The sequence below is a fragment of the Eretmochelys imbricata genome, chromosome 10 (assembly GCF_965152235.1).
Source record: "Eretmochelys imbricata isolate rEreImb1 chromosome 10, rEreImb1.hap1, whole genome shotgun sequence".
Taxonomy (NCBI): Eukaryota; Metazoa; Chordata; order Testudines; family Cheloniidae; genus Eretmochelys; species Eretmochelys imbricata.
In genome coordinates this window covers 46,638,069-46,658,069 of record NC_135581.1, presented here as the reverse complement: position 1 = coordinate 46,658,069, position 20,001 = coordinate 46,638,069, and the positions used below count along the sequence as shown (strand labels likewise).

The following is a 20,001-nucleotide window of genomic DNA, read 5'->3' as shown; positions in this document are numbered from 1 at the left end:
ACATAGGTACTGGAGTTGCAGAGGGCAGCCCAAGGGGTAGGCAGAGGCAGCAGGTCCAAACCCCCCTTGCCTATGATGAGTGGTGCTTACAGAGCAGTTGGCCCCAGGGAATGGGGGCTAGGTGATGACTGGCAGTGGCCGTAGACTGAGGCGAGGTGGGGCAGAGGGTTGGGGGTTCCCTGGGGAGGGGAGACCCAGATCTGTGTGCGGTACTGCAGGTGGCAGCACCCTGGTGTGGAAGGGGGCACCGGGATCCAGGAGGGACTCGGGAGCAAGCGGGATGCCGGCCTGCAGAGGGCGCTCTGGAGGCTGGAACGCTAATTCCCTGGATGACCAGTGGGAGGCGCTGCAGGGGTGAGTCCAAAACCGCTACACCTGTGCCGTGCCCCCCCCCCCCCCCCCCCGATCAGAAACACTGGAAAAAGGAAACATTAGTTAGACTGTAAGGCCCAGCTGCTCAATGTATTTCACTTCAGTGGAAGACTGTAACCTAAATAACTTTCAGGATCTGGGCCTAAGCACTTTGCGGCCATTGTTTCATGATATGTGTAGACAGCACTTAGCTTGGTGGGGTCCTGATCCCTCCTTGGGGCCCTAGGTGCTAGCGGAATGCAAATAATAAACTGCTATAATACTCGAGCATCCCACAGGGCTTTCTGAGATGCTGGCGTCTATTACTTTTGCCGGCTCTGCTGAGAACTAGAATATCTGGTTGAAAAGGGGAGCATTGTCTGATGGTTTGGGTATGTGCCTACAATTTGGGAGACATGGGGTCAAGTCCCTCCTGCACCCCAGTCTGACTGTGGACAAGTCACTTAGGATGTATCTACACTAGAGCTGGGAGGTGCAATTTCCAGGTTGGGTAGGCATAGCCACACTGGTTCTGATCAAGCTAGTGCACTTAAAAAGAGTGACCCAGGTGGTAGTACCTGCAACTTTCCCTCGTACAATCCTGCCTAAGATCCTAGGTGTGTACTTGAGTGACTAGCCTGTGCCATGGCTATGCTGCTATTTTTTGTGCACTGCCTTAATCAAGATTCATGCTTATACATCTGCCTGATCTGGAAATTACACCTCCAGCTGCTGTATGGATGTACCCTTAGGCCCTGATCTCAAAGGTATTTAGGCACCTAACTCCCCTTGAAATCAGAGTTAGGCGCCTAAGAACCTTTGAAGATCTGGGTTTTAGCTTGTGAGGTGCTCAGCTACTGTAGTGACGGGGCCAGAGCAGTGGCTGATGAACTCATTCCAGGAATGCATTCTCACGGGGCACCAAGCAGGATCCCCTGTTCTCAGGGAGTCATAGTACCTTTCATTTTTACTGACCATTAATTTGTCTCCCCTTTGCCATGGCAAGGGGTAAAGGCTACGAAGCTCCATTTCCTTCTGATTGCTTTAGCCTCCTAAGAATTCAAATGTCTTTCTGCCAGCCCCGGAACAAACAATATCCCTCCTCAGCTGTGATAAGAGTTTAATTCTCTTCCATTCTTCTTTCACTTTATTTCATATCACTGCCCCTTCATGTACATAACAAAGCCCAGGTGGAAGGAAAGCTGTCTGATAACTGTGGCAGCCTTTCTGCTGGGAGAGGTCCTTTCTCCTCTGCTACCATGTGCTGCTCCTTCCCAAAGGGATCACACAGCCAAGCAGAAATATCAAGAGGACAAAACCCTAGGACTTCCTGGTGTATATCCCAGTCTCTTGTAATAGGATTTTAGTGTACAAACCCATGGTTCTCCAGGACTTCATGGTTGTCACTTATGCTCGTGTCACAGCCTCTTTGGACGTCTGTGTCAGCACGGATAGAATTCAGATCCTCCTGCTTCCAAAGCACAGGCTCCTAAAATCTGTTTATCTGAAGGAGCATCTCCGTTAGCGGTACTGAGCTTTGACACACAGTTGAGCGGTGCTGACTCTGTGTAGTAGAGACCAGTGAAATACATGCTCGTGCTTGCACACCCTCCACTTCAGTACAATCCAGCTAGCACATGAGAAGGACCAAGAGCCACCAGTGTCTGCCACCTGCCAACAAAAGACATCGATCTTGTGGGACATGCCAGCCTCCTCCTCACAGATGTCCTCTGCTCAGTGCGTCAGAAGAAGGCAACATCTACCCACCTCCCTCCAAGTACCATGGGGAAAGTTCCTCCCTGGCATTCCTCTCAGGCAGCCATGGCCCAAAGGTAGGGCATCATTTGAGACTCACCTCACTTGGGAGGCTTGAGGGAGGGACAGGGTGGCTGGGTGATGCTCCCCTTGTGTGTTTTGTGGGAACTCATGAATAAGGCTACATTGCACGGAACTGCAATGTTGTTTCTGCCCGTGATGGTGAAGATTTGTCCAATATTTCAATCACACACAGTTAGTTTCCCTTGAAGCTTCATCCCTAGCTTTAGTTTAGCAGCATTGGCTGAAAAAGGACAGCTTTGAGGACTTCATCACTTCAGATACAGATTCTGGAGTAGCAAGACACAGCAAGTGGTCTGTTAGATCTCTGCTTTTTGTGGTCAATTCAGCAACTAAAGGATTAATTTGCTCTATCTCTTGCACAAAGGTCAATTAAAACATCAGGTGCATGGCCTGCTCTGTTTCTGTTGGATAGACTTTCTGGGGACAAATGATGAATCACCGTTGCAACTAACGTTCTAGCTTGCACAAGTTTTTCTTTTTTTAGTCTGGAAAAAGGCCAGATGGAGACTGTTAATGGTAAGGTGGCTGTTTGATTGATGATTGCTAGTTCCTTGGAATCATCCTTCTGTGATTAAATACAAATTTTTATTTAGGAAACTCCATGATTTGTGATTCTTTAATGTACATCAGGGAGGTTCTGATCTAGGTCTGATTTTGCATCTGAATGTTGCAATTCAGGCAAAACTGCATAGAATCCATCACTGAGGTGTCTGATACTTGCATGAAATTGACTTGCAAAGCTGCAGGAATTTTTAAGGGAAGGGCTGGCAGGGCTTTTTAGGGGAAGGGCTGACCCATGAAGAACAATTTGAAATCTTCCTAATTTCTATTTTACCTCAGTCCTTGCTCAATAAAGTGGGAAACCAGGCATCTGGCTCAGCTAGTTATGGTTCAGGCATCTGATGAGGAATGAAAACACTTCAGAAAGATTGCATTGCTCTGCATCCTGCATTTAATTGATTTTTGTGTTTTCAGAACAGCAGAGCTCTGACATTCAGATCAGGATCCAGATTCCATTCAAAGTTCTCTGGTCTGACCGAGCTGTGCTAGGCACAGCACGGGAGGGAGTCTGAGTAAAGGTAATCTAAACCATCTTTAAATTCCCTGGTCTGGGCTAACTCTGAAAGTTGGTCTGGTCCATGGTGTCCAAAAATGCGCAATACTATACCCGGCTACCTATAGCTCCAGTGGCCATTCTGCCAGTCGGGGATTGCTGGAGCCCAGGGTGTCATAATTCAGGATCCCCTTCTCCAATTCACTTCAAGCTTGGTAGAAAAATTCTACCTTGTCCCCAGATCTAACCTGCCAGTTCTGAGGCTAACAACATTTTAAAGAAAACTCTAGAGGTGCAGGCAAACTTTGGCTTTGCCTGGAAACTGGCTTTACAGTTTTGTAAAGCATTTTGGGATTTCTGAATGAAAGGAACCACGTATAAATATTTGCTCTTACAAACAGTCATAATGCAGGACCTTGTGCTGGGAAATTATGCACGGCACCTATGGTAACACTAGGAGGCGCTCTAGCACAGCAGCAAGGCACAAAAGTGTGTCACAAAAAATATCGGTGGTAGCTAAACTTTAACGGCAATTCCTGTATAAATGGATCTTAGTTAGCTCTTTGGGGCAAAGCGCAAGTCCATTTGTACTGTTCTAACCCAGGCACTGTAAAAATAACCCTGTCCTTCTTTCCCTGATTGTACGGTAGGATCTGAGCACCAACATGTCTTTAGTCTTCAAAGGCCAGTGCTGTGAATGGCAGGTTGTGTTTTAAAATGCCGCCTCAGGCGGGGAAGCTATTGGCGTTAAACCCAAAACAGAATTCAACTCCCAGCTCCGCGGCTGGCAGCTCACTGGCAGCGAGACCCCATAAGGCTGAACTTGTTGGGTTCTTCCGCACTCAACACAACATCATCCTGGCTGGCGCCTGTATTCTGTCCTTGTGAGCTGCTGGAGGAGTGAAAGAACCCAGAATCCCATTGTTCCCTCCTTATGCTGTGCAGCCCTTTTTCAGCTGCTATTCACATCCCTCTCATTTCAGGCCTGTTCCAAAACTCACTGAAGTCATGGGAAAGACTCCTATTAACATCAAGGGGTTTGGGATCCGCCGCTCTCCCATCTCGAGTGCTGTTTCTGGCCCTGATTCAACAAAGCGCTTAAGCACATGCTTAACTCTAACCCTAACCCACGGAAGCACATGCTTACGAGCTTTGCTGAATGGGGGCCTTGCTACTCTGCCTTGCACACCATAAAGGAGAGTGTGGAATGAACTCCCTGCTTGCTGTATCTGGGCCTCTGACCCCATTCCTTTAATAATTCTCACATGCTTTCTGAGCCGCAAGACAGAATGTTGCGCTAGCCCAGGCTGTGGTCACAAATAATCAATTAAAGACCCGATCATCTAAAGCTCCTGTTAACCAAATGGGGATTTTGCCTGAGTGAGGAGTATAGAATAACATCCTAACTCTCTGCTTAGACTATATGCATGCAGTTCAGGAACACAGTCACTCAGCAGGGCCCTCCACTCCTGCAGCCGGAGCTTAAACTGCTCACAGGGGTGAGGCATATAAAACAAAGGTAAGGCACCTCTACTGCGTACAGAGATCCACATTACTGATCAGGGATTTATTACCCAGAATAAGCATCTCCTCTCAGAAATCATAGTGCAAATCAGATTTTCAGAGACACAGAGGGGAATGAGTCCATTTGTGTCTGAAAATCTGCCCCCCCCCCCCCCCGGCATGTTTTATTGCCGTAAGTTAAAGGGAACCCTAGCACAACCAAATCGCCCTGCCTCACTGCTCAAATGAATCCTAAAATCTGAACAATAAAGCTTGGATTTTACCCCCCGATATAAAATATAATTATAAAACATGTGAAGATCATTTTTCTCGCGAGGGTTGGTCTGTTTCCCTTCTGCTTTGTGTTTACAAGTTATTTTCCTTTGGCTGCGTGAATTGCATTTTCTTTGCCATCCTTTGATTGCCAGCTCTGCAATGGACTGACCTTTGGGAGTGGGGGGGAAATAGGGTGACCAGATGCCCCGATATTATCAGGACTCGCCTGATATTAGGGGCTTTGTCTTATATACACAACTATTACCTAAATCTCCCCCCCCCCCCCCCCCCCCGGAAAAACCTGTCCTGATATTCACACTTGCTATCTGGTCTCCCTAGGGGAAAACCTTCTTTATTAGATGGGAAAGGTAACTAGTAATAAGTCTAGGCCCTAATTTGTGATTTTTGATTGTTTTGTATAGTAACCATTTGTTTCCACCACTTTCTCATTTCTATTTCCTATTTAAATCAGCCATCTTTTGTTTCTTACAAGTGCTGTGTGTGTACAGGAGCAGTGATTTAAGGTAAAACTGGTAAACCAGGGTACATTGCTCTTTTGGGGGCAGAGAATCTGGGATTTCTGTGAGTAGTCCATGTCGGGCTGGCTATCAGAGGGGAATATTCAGAGGGCCTCAGGGACTGGTGTGCACCTCTTGTTACCTGTAAGGCAAAGACAGGGCTGGTGGAGAGTGCTTGAAAGGTTGCTAATGTTAGGGAGCTAACGCCCACCTCCTGCATGCAAGAACCATCACACAGGGAAATGTATGAAAACAGCCATTTAGAAATAAGAGGAACCCTCTGGAGGAAGCATTTTGACAGTGATTGGTTGGAGGGCTGGGCTGAAGTTCAAGCTATTTATAAAAACGATTGTGTTTCTTCCCTAAGCTCCAGAATAGACTCAGAGATTAAAATGGATTTAATGAAGTGTGGTTTTTCCTGTTATACCAAGTGCAACTGGCTTGAAAAGGCCCTGAAACAAGACCCCTTGGGAGAGTTTGGAGCTAAATTTTGTGGTCCAGAGCCACGTTCTTAATGCCAGGATAAAAACACTTGAATATCACATGCATGGATGCAGCTAATGCAAAGAATAGATTGTTTATTTTTATTACAACTGAGAGAGAATCCTAGATCATCATTGTCTAAAAATTGTCGTGGCTGGAGTTCAATGTATCCAGAATGCTGAGGATTGGTGCAAAGTTAACCAATTAGATAGCTTTATGTAAATAAATACCTTAACTGGTAGTTTAGGGGACCATAATGGTATCTTCTGGACTGCTATCTCTATCTCCCTTTTAGCATATTAGTTTAAATGAAATGTCATTTTTCTTAGAAATTGTTTTGCTCTGTTAATTGAATTTACCATGATTTACCCATTGCACCAATAAATCACCGTGCTGACCAATGTCTTCCTATTTTTATTAATAGAATTTATACGAAGCTAATCACGTTCAGATAGTCCTGACTTTGCAATGTTGTAAAAATAATATACTAATTGTATAAACACACAGCACAAAACCAGAGCTAAGATACTTCAGGACATAAACTATAAAGGAAATAATAATACATTATACCCTTGAAAGCAGTATGTATCTTTTGTGTGTACAGACCAAATTTTAGGTGCAAAAAAATTTTAGTCTCACATTATCAACAACAGCTGCTGCGCCTAGAAAGGGAGTGACATTTATATATACTACGCTGCTGATTTATAAATGATGGACCTGACTTTCATGTACTTTCACCCACCTTGATAATGTAAAGGGGGGCCTTAAAGTGGGCATGAATTACATTTACACTCGCATTAAGGCTCACACTGCCAGAGCGGTAAATTAAATTTGGGCCCAGTATGCAGAGGGATCAATGAACCCAGTACAAAAATGCCACCACTTCTGGGGTGGAACATAACAGCTGTTTATAAGTGAACAGCAACACGGCACAACATTATAGGATTGGAGGGGAAGAAAGATGTATCAAATTGAAATACAGGAGGGATTTTCATGATGTCATCTTTTTTCCAATGTCAAGGTTAAGTAGAGCTATATTCCATTGGCTTCATGGATTAGGTAAGTACCTAGACTGCCAGTTGGCTCAAGTCTAGGTCTATTTTACAGAAAGGGAAACTGAGCCACAGAGAGGCAAAGTGACTTGCCCAAGGTCACCCAGTAGCCAGTGGCAGAGCCAGGAATACAGTCTAGTTCTGAGTACTAGACTAGTGCCCTACCCCCTAGGCTATGCTGTCTCTCATCCAGCAGATCACTGCCAACTTTTGTGATTCTTACCATGAGCCTGGCGATAGCTGGAGTTAAAAGCCCTAAACACCAAAGTTAGGGGAATACACCAGAATCTCAGCTTTCTTTATTTTTTTTAAAGTAAGTTTCTGTCCCTTATGGTGGCAGAAGAAAACTTGTAAAGATGGCCCTCAAAGGCTAGAAAGCCAAGAAAAATAAATCACCCCCAATGTATTCTATTTAGAAGCTCACGATTTTTAAGCAATCTCATGATTTCAGGGGCCTGCAGTCATGATTCTTGAATGCTTGGGGTTGCAATGCTACAGAAGTAAGCAGGGGGCTGCAGTATCTCTCTAACCCTGAGGATTTATCCCATCTGTCTCCACAGGCACAAAGTGACCCCTCCCTGGCACTGCCAGCTTGCAGAGTGCCAAGTTTCCCAAGAACAGCTGTATGGAGCTGGCAGGGATTGGCCTTTGGATCTGTGGGGCAATCGCTGCTCCCTGTTTCATCTACAAGGAGCAGGTGTTCTGGATTCAGGCAGTGATGTCATACTCCCCCCAGCCTCCCTTCATAAAGGGTTTGGCTGGTGAGTCAGGGCTTATCTTCCTTTAGAAGTGAAGTGAAATAGCTAGTCTGGAATTCTTATTCTACAATAATTCCAGACCAGAAACCCTGCCATAACTCCTCATGTGGACTCTTATTCCAGAGTAGCTGATTTGGTAAATTTCCAAGCTTTGATAAACCCTTATACCTAGCTGGGGTAACTGTTTTCTACCCTTGCCTCCCCATAGTGTTTTCTGCTTGCACTCTGATTGGTTAGTGAGTAATCACTTAGTCACACCCACTTTCAAAGGTTTGCATGTTAAGTGTTATTCTCTACTCTTCTTGCAGAAGTAGGGTGCTGAGCTCGTTGGAGAGCTGTGGAAATGGGTCTGAACTCACGTGCTACCTATCTCGTTGCCCTATGGACCAGCTACCTGTTTCTCCTGACAGCTGGGCACTCAAGGGTGAATCCTAGAATTATTACAGCTCCAAAAGGTAAGTCCCAGAGAGCAACTGCCTGACAGATCCTTGCACTCCCTGACAGGCAGATCTGGCAACCTTGAAATGTATAAACAATATGAGCCATTTACAAGAGACATGTGGAGAATAGCCCTGTTGGTGTAACAATCTGTATCTTCTCTCTGTATAAAGTCACTTTGGGATTAGTCTTGATTCGTATTTGCCTCTTCAAGGAAGATTGATGCTGTTGTACATGAAAAGATATTAGCTGGCAACTTTTTCTCATGTGTTAAGATCTTTTTCCTCCTTGATCAGTTTCTTAATTTTTACAGCTGAGCCCTCTCTTTCTTGAGGAGACCTTTATATATTTTTTTTATTTCATCCCCTTTCCAAACTGCACAAATTAAGGCTGCTGATATGCCTAGTTCCTGGAGAGACACTGTAACAGCTCTCTCTGGAATTACACAGATACTGAGAAGCTGAAATGCCGGACGCTTGTCTTGTAAAACAGTTATCTTCCTATTCATTAGAGTTACTTAACCTATTGTCTCTGTGCCAGTTTGGCTCTACACTAAACATGTAGTACTGCATGCTCCTTGAGCAGAAACTGAGGGGGCACAGCTATTAGAAGTGATGTGAGGTTACAGACGAGGAAGCGTATACAGTGTGTTTGTGGAGCACACGTAAATGTATAGAACAGAATAGCTTTTACTGATGGTTTCTCTCCTCCCCCGCAAACTCCTTGATTAACGCCATGTACAAAGGCATTAACAGAAGGCACTGCAGTGTCCCTGATTTATACGCTATTTGTCTGAACCGAGCAGACAGCTGTACTGGAAATTTCTTGTCAGTCTGTGACCAATAGCTTCTCTGTATAGTCTCCTGGAGCCTCTTTGTTGACGGCATGTTTGCACCCAGCTATGGCCTAGCTTATTATGAACCCTCTGTTCTTCAACCACGTGCAGTTTCTGATTAGTGCAGCTCAGAAGCAGCTGTTCAGGGGCGTTTGGAGAGCATGGCCAATATTAAGGCCTCTGAATAATATTCACAGCATGTGGGGGGAGGGAGTCAGACTAAGGCGATCCAGGGGAAAGATGCCACTATTACCTCTGTCTGGCAAATAATGCAGACAAATGGTACAAGGAGGAGATGGGGACATAGAATCCCTGGCTGGGAAATGAGTGAGTTTGTGGGGGGGGGGAGGATAATTTCCATTGAATCTTCCCCTTAGGAAAAATTGTCATATCACCAGCCTCTTGGCTAAGCATGAGGGGGAAACACCCCTTTCCAAGGGAGCGTGTCCCAGTGGAAAGAGCAGGCCGAAGCAACCAGGTTTCTATGGCACCTGTTTCTCTTTGGCCGTGTTCCCCTGCTGCTTGTTACGCAGTTATTTACCCTCTCGGAGCCTTTGTAGTGTACATGTGCCCCAAACTGGGCTTCCCAGCACGTGATGCAGGGAGACGCTGTCACCAAGGAGCACATTTGATAATTAGTGGTGGGAAACTTGATGGCAAATATATGCTTTGGGATGGCTTCTGATGCAGGGCTTAGACAGGGCGCGTCCCTATTGCTTTATTGCGGAGGTGGGCAAACTATGGCCCACGGGCTGTTTTAAGCTGGCCTGCGTGGCTCGGCCCTGCTCTGGCTGGGGCTCTGGGTCAGGGCTGCACCACGCAGCTCCAGGAAGCAGCCCACATGGCCCTACTCCAGTGCTAGCAGGGTCTGGGGCCTCTCCCGGCATAGGACCTGGAGAAGGGACATGCCGCTGTTTCTGGGAGCCGCTTGAAGTAAGCGCCACTTGGAGCCTGCACCCCTGAGCCCCTCCTCATGCCCTATTCACCCTCCCGCTCTCCAAACCCCTCAATCCCAGCCAGGAGCACCCTCCTGCACCCCAAACGTCTCATCCTCAGCCCCACCCCTGAGCCCATACCCCCAGCCAGAACCTGCACCCCTGTCCCAGCCCAGAGCACCCACCTACATCCCAAACTCCTCATCCCCAGCCCCACTCCACTCTGATTGGTTAGTGAGTAATCCCCAGCCTGCACCCCAACCCCAATTTTGTGAGCATTCATGGAGCATTCCCAGAGAGCTCCCATGGAGCATTCCCAGTGGGGCAGAGTGGAGTGAGCATTCATGGAGTTTACCCACCACTGCTTTATTGGATCCTGACCAGGATTTCTCTGAACAGCTGGGGATCCAGTGACCATGTCTAATTTAAGAAATCTGCTCTTAGCTGTGTAAGTCTGGCTCCCTGTCACCCACATCTTTCTTACCCAAGTCATGCTGGGATGCAGATTGGATAGCAGAGAGAGAGGATTGGCTAGGGAGTCTGGCAACTTTGATCAGGAGTTCAAATCCAGCCCAGATGGGTAGTGACCCAAAGCTGTTACTTCTCTTGGCTGTCTGGCCTGTGGGAAAGGAGGCTGGGAAATTATTTTTGTGTTGATCCACCCCACTTGCATTCCAGACACTTCAATGATAAGCTGTTTGGGGCAGGATCTGTCTTATCTTGTGTCCAGGAAGTGCCTGGCCTACTTCAGACCTAGCTCAGATCAGCATTCCCAAACCCACAGCCACAACTGGGACGCAACAAAAATGACCAAGGATTTTATGGGTGTCTCTACGCTGCAGGTGCGGGTGAGGTTCCCAGCCTGAGTAGACTTGTGCTAGCCACTCAAGCCCACCTGACGCTCAAGGCCTGAGCTTGGGTGGCTCATGCATGTGTCTGCAGGACCCGCAGTGTCCACGCACTTTTTTTTTTTTCCCTTCACCTGGAGGGGCCGGAGAGCCAGGAACACTTTCACTGCTGCTGTAACTGGCTGGAGCTGCACTGATAACACCAGCAGAGAACTGGGATCTGGCTGCATTGGCTCCGAGAGCTTGGCCCCTCCGGGTAGGGATGGAGGCACATTGCCGGGAAGCCAGCACTTCCATTGCAGCTGTCCTTGCTTTATGGTGAAGTGCTCCGGCGTCCTGCGATTCTCGATGTATATCACATCATTATTGGCTCTAACCTGCTCCAGCTGGGGCCGGCATGGCAATGGGGACAGCTCTTGGATGAGAGAAATGCTTCAGCTGTTGCAAATCAGTCACTCTCTGTGAACTCCACCGCCTGAGGATCTGGGCTTCTAAAGTGACGCTGCTGGCTACCAGGGCTGGTGACACATCCTCTGGAGGGATCATTTAGCAAGTCCCTAATACCATGTAGGTGATTTCCCACCTTATTAAAGGGACTCTGTCAGTCTTAATATGGACCTCCCTGCCCCACAAATCTGACTCTTCTGCTCCCTCAAGCCCATTAAAATTAATTCCCGGTTAGTATGATGAAGCCCCTTCCAGCCCTCTAACCAGGGCTTGTGTGAGAGCCCTACGATCCCAGCTGTTCTTGCTGGCAGAGCTGCCAGGATCTGTGATGGCACCACGAGGTAGGTGCAAAGGCCTATTAATCCAATGCAAAGTGCCTGGGATCTCTGCACTTGCCACGCGCCTGCTCCAGGGAATGGGGAGGGGAGGAGTGCAGTGCACAGGAGCTATATGTGCTCAGCTCACATTCACCCCTGTAGCATAGGCTGGTGAAACCTCTGAGCTTATCCCCTGGGTAAGGAAGGAATCAGAGCTCTTGTGCAGCGAATATAATGCTGTTTGATTGGGGGCCCTAGTGGCTTTGGGAGTCTGGTCATTGTGACAGCTTCTCTTTGAAGCATCCACAAGAAGCCATTCTAGAATGGTGCTGGGGTATCCCCCACATGTTCTCTGCTGAGGTCAGAGTTGAGGCTGGAGTGGCATCCTGGGTCTCCTCAGCTCTGTGCTGGCCTCCGAGTCCAATAGTGTCTCAGCAAGGCAGGGAGAGCCGAGATCAGAGCGAAAGCTTTCATGCCTCGTTTCCTGGCTCATGGCTGGGGGCAGATCTATTACTGACCCCTTGCATTTTGCTGTGATGCTGGGAGCGCCTTTGCAGACCTGAAGCAAAGCTCTGGGTGGCTTGGAAGCTTTTATCTTGCCTTTCTTTAAGATGGCCCTTTCCAATACTGACTCTGATCATGTACTTTCAGACAGAGTCCCTTAGTCTGCAAGACTGGCCAGACCTCCTACCCCCCACTTCCTCCACCACTCTTAGAGCAATAGCTTGCAATTCCAACACAGTCCTCACCACACAACAGTTTCAGGGCATGAGCTGCTCGCCAGCTGAGGTGGGGAAGCAATTCCCTCTACCATGGGATAGTCTTACCCAATAAGACCTGTTGTAAAGAGAGATGGGATCTATGGTGCAGAAATTGGGTGGTATCCCTTTAAATAGCATAGGAACCATCTAGTGGGCTTGGCTGTCTCTCTAGTGAAGATTAGCCACCAGATCCTGACATAGGAGCAGTGTATATGTAGCTAGGTCATGTCTGTTTGCAAACATGGGTATTGGGGACCCAATTGCATGTTTCGTCATTCTCAGTTGTGGTCTCAAGGGGGACTGAGTCCAGAACCTGTTCCAAATGTCAAAGCTTGGACTCCTTTCTAATTGCAAGGATTTCACACCCTCCTCAAAGCATCTGGCATTAGCCATTGTAGGAACAGAAGCTAGACAGGGTGGCCCATGGGTCTATTCTGGTGCATTGAACTTCCTCTAGTGCAGAGGAAAGAAGAAAGGAAGCTGTGGAGTTCTGTAGCTTTGCAAAATAGCCCCTCAGTACTCAGAGTTGCAGAGAACTCAGGCACTCCTCCCTTTGCCAATGCAGAAGGAAGTGTCTTCAGGCTGGTAACTTGTGTTCTTTCTTTGCTTGCACAGTTAGAACTAAATGCTGGCCCGCTGGGCTATGCTTTGGAAAAGGTACATTTGAATTATCCCATGCTGAGCCCTGGCTTGGCAGATCAGATATTGCTTTACAGCATGATAGGGCTGCAAAGTAAGAGATCAAGAGGAAAAACAGAGCTGGCCCAATATGCTACATTACTGCAGCAGTAGTTCGGCTTTTCCGTACTGGTGTAATGGAAGGCCAAACCGTGTGATGCTGTTCCACTACTAGGTGGTGCGATGTGTAAAATACCCCTTACAAAAGCTCACCTCAGCCATACCAGGCAGGGCAATGAAGGATGGGATGAGCCCATCTGGTGTGTATCTCGCTCAGAAGGAAGCTCCATGAGCAGTCCATAGCTAGTACAGGAGCATGACAGCTGGTACTGCGCTGGGACCCTACCCCCATCTAGCCAGGACCCCCCGACTCCAAGTTAGCAATCAGCGCAGGGTGGGTGTGCCTGCTGATGCCTGTTTATGACCCCTATGTCCCCCCCCTTTTTAACCTGGGCATAGTTTGGGGGCATTTGCCCTCCCCGTCCCCCCCAATCGCAAGCCTTGGGCAGGCGTGGAGCAGCACTGAGATCAGCTCCCCTGCTGAGAAGCATGCCCCGTTCCGGTCCTGCTCCATGCCTGCCCAAGGCTTGCAGTTTGTGGGGGAGGGGCAATGTGGGGAACCTTTCTTTTCTGTGAATCAGCCCCAGTGAGAATGGAAAGTGAGACAGCAGAGGAAGAATCAAAGCAAGGAAGCCACATGGTGTTTCCACCGCTAAAGACAGCTTTGTTTCCCCATGACTGAAGCCCTGTTTCCCCCAGGCGAAAAGGGCACCTGGGATGAAGTCACCAGCATAAGCATTTCCAGTAGAAAGCCCCTTTCCCAGTGATGCAGATTTGCTCTGTGGTCATCTTCTCTGGGGGTGACATCGGCGTAATTAGGACTCAGTGCAAAACATTTTTTAACCAAACAGAGCAAGTGGTTTTCGTCCCCTCCTGTTATAGGAATGTGAAGAAAACAAATAGGTTTGGAATAAAAATGTAAAGTTCATGCTGCTTTACTTGGCATACGGGACTTCTAAATCAGTGTCCGTTTCAAAATGCATCCCGTACATTCAACTAGCTCCAACTCCATATGCTATCTAGCCCAAGGTCAGTCCTGTTAGTAGCTTGACCTCTGTGACTGGCCCTTGCTCAGTATTATGGCCTTGGCACTTCATGGCTCAGCAGGACTAGAATACAGATCTTCCTGCTCCAAAAGCCCCCACTCACCTGTGTGACAGAAGAATCTCCAATAGCAGTAGGCACATAAAGATTTCCTGACTGGATCAGACCCATGGTTCATGAACTCAGTATCCCCCTGCTGATAGTGGCAGCACCAGATGCTTCAGAGGAAGCCTAGTAGCAGATGTGGATAATCTGCCCCCACATTAGGGCTCATTTTGATCTCTAATGCGTAGGGAATGATTGAAGCCCTGAAGTTTAATACTCCTTCCAAAATTGTCGTCCATAATTACGATGGCTCTGGGTTTTCTTGCTATCCATATAAATCACTCCAGTCCCTTTTGGAATGTTAAGTTCTTGGTCTCACTGACTTCCTGTGGCATTGAGTTCCACAGTCTAATTATGCATTGTGGGACTAAAAAGGATGATAATCCCTAGCTCTCATCTAGCACTCTTCATCTGTGGATCTCAAAGCGCTTTACAGAGGACATCTGTATCGTTATCCCCAGTAAGCATTTCCTTAGCCAAAGGGAATACTGAGTGACTCAGTGTGAGACTAGGAAGTCATGAAGGTTTGCCAGCTTGGATGATGATGATGATTTGATTTCAGTGATGCTATATCCAGCACTGTTGGCACTATGACTTGGCAGGGGTGGGGAAGGAAAGAAGATAAATAGATAATCAGTGACTACCTGTGCCTCAGCAGTGAGGGTGTGTCATTGGTGGAGCAATTTGGATGAAAGATGCAATTCAGACTCCAGGGAATTCCCTTCTCTAGCCCTAGTGAAGGGATGGGGCCCACCAAGCAGTCAGGTCCAGATCCCCAAGGGTAGTTATGTATTTAACTCCCATTGATTTCAATGGGAGTTAGGTACTGACATAACTCACTGTTGCGGTGATGGGGAGCCAGGGAAGTACCTAGAATGGTATGCAGGGAGCCCATAAAGACATGAGTGGTGCCTGCTGCTAATCAAGCAGAGGGTCCCTCTACATGAGGTATGAACTTCTCCAAACTGTTCCTTGTCATCTGCAGGCTTTTTGGAGAATAGAAAGTCTCTTCCCCTAATTGAGCTGCTTCTTCATGCCAAATTTCCCTGTTGCTTTTTTATCTTGTAAAGTGCAAGAGGCTGGGTGGAAAGCAGTGGGGGTGGAGGGTGCAAAGAGCTCTCTTTATCCCCAGATCAGGTGCAGGGGAGAAAGTAGCTCATATTTATCTCCCTCTGCACCACCCATGTGCCTGGGTGCTGATCAGGAGTGAGAAGGGAGCACAGGATCTCGGAGCCCCTTCAGACCCAGGTCCACAAGGGGGACAAGTGGTGGGGGAGGGATGGTTCTGTGATGTTGACCTGTGTCCCACCAGCGGTGGAGACTGACACGCTCACTGATCTAAGTGCAGTCAGTTGGCAGCGTCCTTCAGACCTGGTTGGGAGAGGAGCATTCACCTAGAAGATGGAAGGCTCCATGGCCTTTGAGTCCTTCAGAAAAGAAGGGCTGAGCTCTTGAAATGTACATATTCCGCCTTAGTGTAATTCTTCATGCAGCTGGTACCCTTGATGGTCTGTCTTGTCTGAGGCTGTCCAAGTGCTTGATAGGCATTTATTTGTGCTCAGCCCTTCAGAGGACTCTAGGCCTTTCATCTTTACCATGATGCGGATGGGAAACTGAGGCGAAGTGACTTATCCAAGGTCACACTGTGAGTCCGTGTCTGAGCTGGAAATGGACCTAGGGGAAGCGTTCTCCTTCCTGTGACCACACCTGGACACATGAAGCGGCTGGGGCAGGCTCTAAATTAATGCAGCCTGCTTTAAGCAACCTTTCCTCTGCCCCATCTGCTGGGTTAGGGTATCTGTGCTGCACCCCCTGGAGGTGCATTGCAGAATTGCACCCCAGGAGTCTGGGCTGTTTAAAGCTCATTTGTCCTCTGGTTGTCAAGACAGATTCCATCCTCCCCACCATACAACTCCCTTAAAAATCTACACCGATAGGGATCGAGGCTTACCCTGCTGCCACTAGGTCTCTGGGGCTGACACTGGAATTCAGGCTGGGGTGATGCTATGGTCTCCAATAGCACAGAGCACCCAGCCAGTGGTGAGCTGGAGCTGGTTCGCACCGGTTCGCGTGAGCTGGTTGTTAAATTTTGAAGCAGTTTTAGAACCAGTTGTTAACCCTCTTCCCTGCAGGGGGCGCTGAGGCTTTGATGGGCTCTGGCCAGGAAGTGATGTAATTCCTCCTCTGGCTGCTGGGGGCGCTGCGCTGCGGGAGCCATGTGGGCTGCCACCTGGCCCTGGACACGAGCCGTGTTGCTGCTCCCCTGGCCGTGGGGCTCCCGCTGCTGCCTGGTGGGTCCCCGGCTGCTCTGCTGGGCCTGGGCTGCATCCTGCTGCTCCGAGCCGCTCTTCCCGTGAGCACCCACCACCCTGCCTCCAGCCAGCCCCTGCCGCACCCCCTGCCCTGCCCACAGCCAGCCCCGCACCCCCTTGCCTCCAGCTAGCCCTGCCCCACGCCCCTGTTTGCAGCTGGCCCCACGTCCATTAGTGCCCTGCAGTTCCCAGGTCAGTAACCCTGCACACCTGCTTCAATGAGGGGGGCAGGGAGCAGCTGGGACCCACACATGTGCACACCCTAGGGTGACCAGACAGCAAGTGTGAAAAGTCAGGACAGGGGGTGGGGGATAATAGGATCCTATATAAGAAAAAGACTCCAAAATCGGGACTGTCCCTATAAAATAGGGACATCTGGTCACCCTAGCACACCCCCAGGGAGTGGCAGGGACCCACACATGTGAAACAGAGCTCATTTCTAGTTCAGGCCCATCTTTTTAAACTGAACAGGTTAGGCTTTTTAGTTCTTAAATCGCCGTCTGGGAGGAATTTTTAAAATTAAAAAATTCCTCCCGGGAAAATACGGACGTATGGTAACCCAGTTGATACAAAAAATACATACTGGGGCACATCCCTTAAATCAGAACTTTTTATAGGGAACCGGTTGTTAAGATTTTGGCAGCTCATCACTGCACCCAGCCCATGCCAGGTGCTGCCAGTGCCGTGGGGATACAGGTGGGAATAACAATGTTCTGCTCTTGTCTCCTCACCCTCTACCTCCAGCAAAGAGGCAGTGACATTGAATGAGACCAGCTGCATCCCCTCTGGCATTTGTTCCAAGTGTAAGAGAGCAGCTGTTAGGCAAAGAAAGGCTCACTTTGGGAGCTTTCAGGGGATGTTGGTGGTGTGTGGGCGGGTAGATGAGACTGTAAAATGCTGCACCCTAACGAGGAACACCTTTTACCTCTGTCACCTCCCTGGTGTCTGGCTTGTCTGTTTAGCTTGTAACCCAGTGTCCTAGTGATTAAACCATAGATGACCAGTGCCTGCTGACAGTTGGGGGGGCCACTATCCCAGAACAGCTCGAGTCACTCCCGGCCCCCCATTCCGGCAAAGCAGCAGCACCTCCGAGCAGCTCCCAGCTGTTCCTCCCCTCCTGCCTCTCCCTGCCCCACACAGCTCGCTTGGCAGGGAGGGGGCCCGGCCTCACCATGTGACCAATCAATCTGGGGGGGGCATGTGACCCCACATTCCTTCTTTCTAACTCAAAGGGTGGTTAAGCTCTGGAACAGGCTTCCAAGGGAGGTTGTGAAATCCCCCTCATTGGAGGTTTTTAAGAACAGGTCGGACAATCTCCTGTCAGGGCTGGTCTAGGTTTACTTGGCCCTGCCCCGGCGCAGGGAGCTGTTACTCTGCAGGGAGCTATTACTCCGCAATGTGCACAGCATCCTGCTCGCAACCTCTGGCTGACCTTTGGCTCCCCTGTCCACACTGCAGAGAGGTTCAGAAATTGATGGTCTAGGATAAAAATAAGTCTCCTTAGCACCAACTCTTCAAATCTGGGTGAGGCCAAGGTCCTCTCGGCTCTTCCATTCCAGGTAGTTTACTGGAGTCTGGCATGAGACCTTCAAAGCTGAGGTCCTGTCTGGTCTGCATGGGTACAATTCCCCCAGCCCTTTTTGGAGGAGCAAGGATCATTGGGTAGATCAGACAGTAAAATGCTGCATACTTATGAGAAGCCCCTTTTATCTCCCTTGTGCCTGGCGTGTCTGTTTAGAGCAGTGGTTTTCTCACGGTGTGTCTCTGGCTGCTGCCCTCTGTCCTAGAAGTGTCTGTGTTTCAGAGCAGTTGCGTATGGAGGCTGGGCTTGCCAAAGCCCCAAATCTCCCTGAAACCCCATGAGATTTGGGCACCTTTGAACCTTTCAGCCATAGTCCATGAAGCGCTTTGGGGATGAAAAGCACTATGTAAATCCTAGCATGATTGAAAGGTAGGGCTGAGAGAGGTCACCAAGTCTAGCTCCCTGCACTGAGGCAGGGCCAAGTAAACCTAGACCAGCCCTGATAGGTGATTATCTGACCTGTTCTTAAAAACCTCCAATGAGGGGGATTTTCACAACCTCCCTGAAACCTGTTCCAGAGCTTAACAACCCTTAGAGTTAAAAAATGTTTCCTAATATCTAACCTAAATCTTGCTACAGATTCAACCCATTACTCCTTGTCCTACCTTCAGTGGACATGGAGAACAATCGAGCGCTGTCCTCTTTATAGCAGCCTGTAACGTTTCTGAAGATTATCAGGTCTCCCCCCAGTCTCTTTCCCAAGATTAAACATGCTCTGCTTTTTAAACTTTTCCCTCCTAGGTCAGGTTTTCTAAACCCTTGATCCTTTCTGTGGCTCTCCTCTGCACTCTCTCCAATGTGTCCACCTCTTTTCTAAATTTAAATGACTGATTTGCCATGGCAAGGTCCCTGATTCCATGGAGAGGCCCTGAGTTAAATTTGCCATTACCAGGCTGAAGAAGGGGCTGAGCTGGATCCCCTCCACCTCTGCTGGGGTCCCACCCTCTCTAGGTATCACTAACCAGCCTCGCTAAGGAGGGCTTCTCCTCAGGGCTCAGAGCTGTACCCTCATCCCTGCCGCACACCCGCCCTGGGACGCTTCTGAGAAATGCTCCTTTGGGAGCCTCCAGTTACAATATTGGCAGCACATTGTTATGTCTCAGACACTGATTAGCCAATGCTCTTCATGTGTCACAAGCTTCCCTGACTCCCTTGGGCAAAGGCGCAGCCGTCTGGTTTCATCCTCTCTCCCTTCCTGGGAGGACGTGGGGGGGCTGACGCACAGCTTTTAAAAACTGCAGACAGAAGTTGACAGAAATAAACATCCCTACATCCAGTCACCAGCTCTTTATATTTAGACTCCCAGACAGGGAGGATAAACACAGATGCCACTGTTATGATTTCTGGGAAGGGCCTCATGATAACCAACTGGCAGCGGCAAAGAATCTGAGCAGTGGAGAGCAGGAAGGATAAATCCGAGTGCCCTAGAGTGTCTCTGGCCCTGTCGGGACCGTGCCATGGCTGGGAGCAGGAAACTGCTTGAGCTGCAGCTCTGGGACAGGGAGAGTTTGTGTGTCTGAGAGACAGGGAGAGATGTCCCCTCCCTCCTACCTTATTGACCCCGGCCTTTTTTCTTATTCAACGAGCAACTACTGAACACATGCTGAGTCTCGGAGGTGCAGAACTCCTGCTCGACTATCTACTAACCCCCTTCAGCAATAAACGAGAGACAAGGTGACAGCCATGCCCAGCATTTGATAATTGGTCATTTTGTGTTTGGGGCTTTACTGATCTATAGTCCCCCCATGCTTGGCCTCAGCAGAGAGTCAGTTCGACCTGGTGCTCGGAGCATGTAGCTGGGGTTC

General features: G+C 48.7%; 1 protein-coding gene across 2 annotated transcripts in view; it reads left to right on the top strand.

The window, feature by feature from the left end:
• The window catches only part of SEMA7A (semaphorin 7A (JohnMiltonHagen blood group)), a 73,979-nt gene that overhangs the window by 15,456 nt on the left and 38,522 nt on the right, over nt 1-20,001 (top strand). For both annotated transcript variants that reach the window (XM_077827815.1, XM_077827814.1), the window contains exon 2: nt 8,143-8,289. In XM_077827815.1, coding sequence (XP_077683941.1) covers nt 8,178-8,289 — 112 coding nt within the window. In that variant the 5' untranslated portion in view covers nt 8,143-8,177. The remainder of the gene's footprint in view (nt 1-8,142; nt 8,290-20,001) is intronic.